General features: G+C 36.1%; 1 protein-coding gene across 1 annotated transcript; it reads left to right on the plus strand.

Moving 5' to 3' along the window:
* Nucleotides 1-42: 42 nt before the first annotated feature.
* On the plus strand, nt 43-1,800 carry LOC105642625 (Calcium-dependent phosphotriesterase superfamily protein). The gene is made up of 2 exons (XM_012227508.4): nt 43-666; nt 1,095-1,800. Exons 1-2 carry the CDS (start codon nt 231-233, stop codon nt 1,640-1,642), a joined length of 984 nt encoding a protein of 327 aa, XP_012082898.1. The 5' UTR covers nt 43-230; the 3' UTR covers nt 1,643-1,800.
* The last annotated feature ends 1,516 nt before the right edge of the window (nt 1,801-3,316 follow it).

The raw sequence follows: 3,316 nt of genomic DNA on the forward strand, positions 1-3,316 counted from the left end.
CTCCATGATACACAAGGGTAGGTGACAACGTCTCTTAAGTCGAGCACCCATTTAATTTTATTTGCCGGTCTCTTCTTCCTTTCTCGCTCACTCCTAATTCGCATTCGCAGCCACCACAACACAACATATACCAAGAGCACAGCAAATACCCACACATAAACATACACATTCCTTCCTTCTCTTCTCCATCTCTTAATCCTCTCTCTATCTCTCCCTCTCTGCGTGCTACAATGGCTCTGTCACTCTGCTCTACGAAATCCCTCCTTTTCCTCTTTCTAATTTCAGCCATCCCCATCGCCTTTATCATCTCTCTCGAGCTAGCCAAACCCGCCACCCATGTCTTCCACTACCACAGTTCCGGCTTCCTCCGCGAGTCCGCCAAGTGGGACGATCTCAACCGCCGATTCATCGTCTCCTTCATGGATAGTGGCGTCGGCGAAATTCGCGTTCCCGATGATTACTCTCAGGATACTGTTTTACAGGAGGTTACTGTGGTGAAGGAGGCTGACTTGGCCGGGAACTCAACGCTTGGTATTGTAATTGACCGGCCAAGGAATCGGCTGCTTGCGGTGGTCGCCGATGTGCTGCGGAACAAATACAATGCACTCGCGGCTTATGATTTGTCCACTTGGGAGCGTCTGTTCTTAACCCAACTTGGTGGCCCAAGTAAGTTTAAAATAACCCAAAAAATAAAAATAAAAATAAAAATGGTCATTTTTGTCGGCTGCATCTTTATCGTGATTAACGACTTCCAGCCCATTCATTTTGATATTTTGCGTTACTTTCTATGCAAGTATATATATATTATTTTAATCGACGGAATTATTTGCATGGTACCAACCTTTGACTAGTGAATTATTTGGCCGTTTGATCATATCATATGACTAATTGGTTCTTAAGGCTATCAACCTCCTTTCTGAGTTAACCGAATTCATTGTGATTAGTCTTATGTTGCCATTTTGAGTTGTTTAAGTGCAAAGTTCATGAAATAAAGCAACACACTGAAATCAGAATCAATTGATTCAATTCTGCCCAGATTTGACATTTGTTGCTTGTTACGTAGTCGTCTAACTTGCTATCTTCAATGTTTGCAGGTGATGAAAAATCCTTTGCAGATGATGTTGCAGTTGATGCAGAAGGTAATGCATATGTCACTGATGCCAAAGCCAGTAAAATCTGGAAAGTTGGGAAGGATGGCCAGTTCCTTTCAATTATCAGAAATCCCCTCTTCATTGAAAAACAGTGGTACAAAAACTTGATTGGACTAAATGGAATTGTTTACCACCCAAATGGCTTCTTGATAGTAATTCATACTATAACTGGAAATTTATTCAAGGTTGATCTAACTAAGGGCGGTGAAGTCAAGTTAATCAAGGTAGATGGAGGCTCACTATTATTTGGAGATGGTTTAGAGTTATTGTCGCCAACTACACTTGTGGTTGCAGGAAATCCTTCTGGGAGATTAGTGGAGAGCTCTGATGATTGGGAAACTGCTACTCTTGTGGCCAAGTTTGTAGGCCCTGTACACCGGCTGTCTACAGCAGCAACTGTGAAGGATGGTAAAGCTTATCTTAGCCATCTTGTTGGTATGGGATACCCAAAGAAGAAACATGCCATTGTTGAGGCAGTTTTTTCTGCTTAAATGAAAACAGGTTAATAAATATTTTTGAAGTTTCATACAGCAAAAGCTCACCATTTTTGTGGGTTTTGCACCTTTTATTGTACCATTAGAGCAGAAATTTCAGTTTATGTTTATTTTCATCCTTTAAAAGGTTAATTGAACTTGACCATTTTAATTAAGGTGTTAGTTAACAATTGTATTCTCTGCTATAAGAACTGTGTGAAGCAGTTATATATGCAATGTTTATTTAAAGCTCAAAAAGATTATTATTATTTGGTATTGGCAAACATAGATATATGTATAATTTCCAACTATTCTTAACAAACATGCTGTGGTACTTTTGTTACCACTTGCTATTCCTCACTGGAATATCGATATTCCGTTGTTCGAACTGGAAGTGCAAGAGGTACCATTGCGATATATAAGGGTAAACTAAGGATAAATAAAAAAAAAGCAAGTGAATATATCATTGTCCGAAAGAAATTGTAAATATTAACTCTATTGCCTTAGACCAGGTTATACTGTGGTGGACTGAGATCACATTGGGACATTAACACCTAAACCGGTGTTCCGAACCGACGGAAACGAGCGACTATCAAACCCAGTAGTCCTCTTTTTTTGTAAAAAAAAAAATCTGAACTTTTAGATTTTTTTTTTTTTTTTTTTGCCTATTGGGCAAAGCTGACCCCTGATTTTCTCGTCATTTTGACTCCTATTTTTGTTTTGAAGAAATGACTCCTGTTTATTTGAAGTAATTATATAATGCAATTATTATATCACGTCAACATAATAAGGTGAAATAATCTAACGAAAATAAAATATCTTTTAAAAATACTTTAGATTTTAAATAAGCGTTATTCCCTCAATTCGCATTTTTAAAAATTTGTAACCACCTTATGATAAATCACATTGTCGATTAAGTTTGCCAAAAAAAAAAAAATGTATTGACCCACGAAGATAAAGTTATATTTAAAAATAATTACCAAAATAAGCGTCAATTTTATAAAAAAATCACTTGGAAAAAATTTTTATTTTTGCTAAATGGATACTTAATTGGATTGTGTATATTTTTTATTAGATTATGATTTTTAATAATTTTCCATTTATTTGTAGTTTATTTGAGACACCGCCAGCTCATGTCATTGGCATGGCATTAAAGAAATGACTTTCCTAATAGAAAATTTATTTCCATTTCCATGATTTCGCACGTAATTGTCCACTTCCAGCTATCGCTTCACAGCCACAGCCAGTATAGCATTCCTAACTAAAATGGCATATATACCCCTTTCTTCTCATACATCCTTTCAACTCTCTCAGTCTGCTATGTACTGTAGTAAGGTAGTTTTAGTAAAAAAGATTCACACTGTTGCTTTATTATTCTCCAAACAGACGAAGAAAGGTATTAAACCACTTACTTGTCATCGTGACATTAATGTTGTTTACCAAAACTGTTGGAAGTTTTACTACATTGTTAATTCATTTAAGAGCAATTTTGCTAATAAAAAGTACATTTTTTTTAACATAAATAAAAATCATTGTGTTGTTTGTTAGCTGAAAATTACTCCATGGGTTTGCTCTTCTTATTAATCAAACTGGAATTATTCTTTTTGGCCCTTTAATGAAAGAAAATGTAAAAAAGTTAGTGAAAGGTTGAAGGTAGGGACGTTTAGGGAATTTAACTGCCATACATTGTCT

Source organism: Jatropha curcas, chromosome 5 (assembly GCF_041381405.1).
Source record: "Jatropha curcas cultivar XTBG-Jc1 chromosome 5, XTBG_Jcur_1.0, whole genome shotgun sequence".
NCBI classification, from domain to species: Eukaryota; Viridiplantae; Streptophyta; class Magnoliopsida; order Malpighiales; family Euphorbiaceae; genus Jatropha; species Jatropha curcas.

What these genes read in the sequence shown, in the direction of transcription:
- LOC105642625 (XM_012227508.4), top strand. Translation starts at nt 231, where the DNA reads ATGGCTCTGTCACTCTGCTCTACGAAATCCCTCCTTTTCCTCTTTCTA. An exon ending in AACCCAACTTGGTGGCCCAA is followed by an intron (nt 667 to 1,094) that starts GTAAGTTTAAAA and finishes CAATGTTTGCAG; the next exon opens with GTGATGAAAAATCCTTTGCA.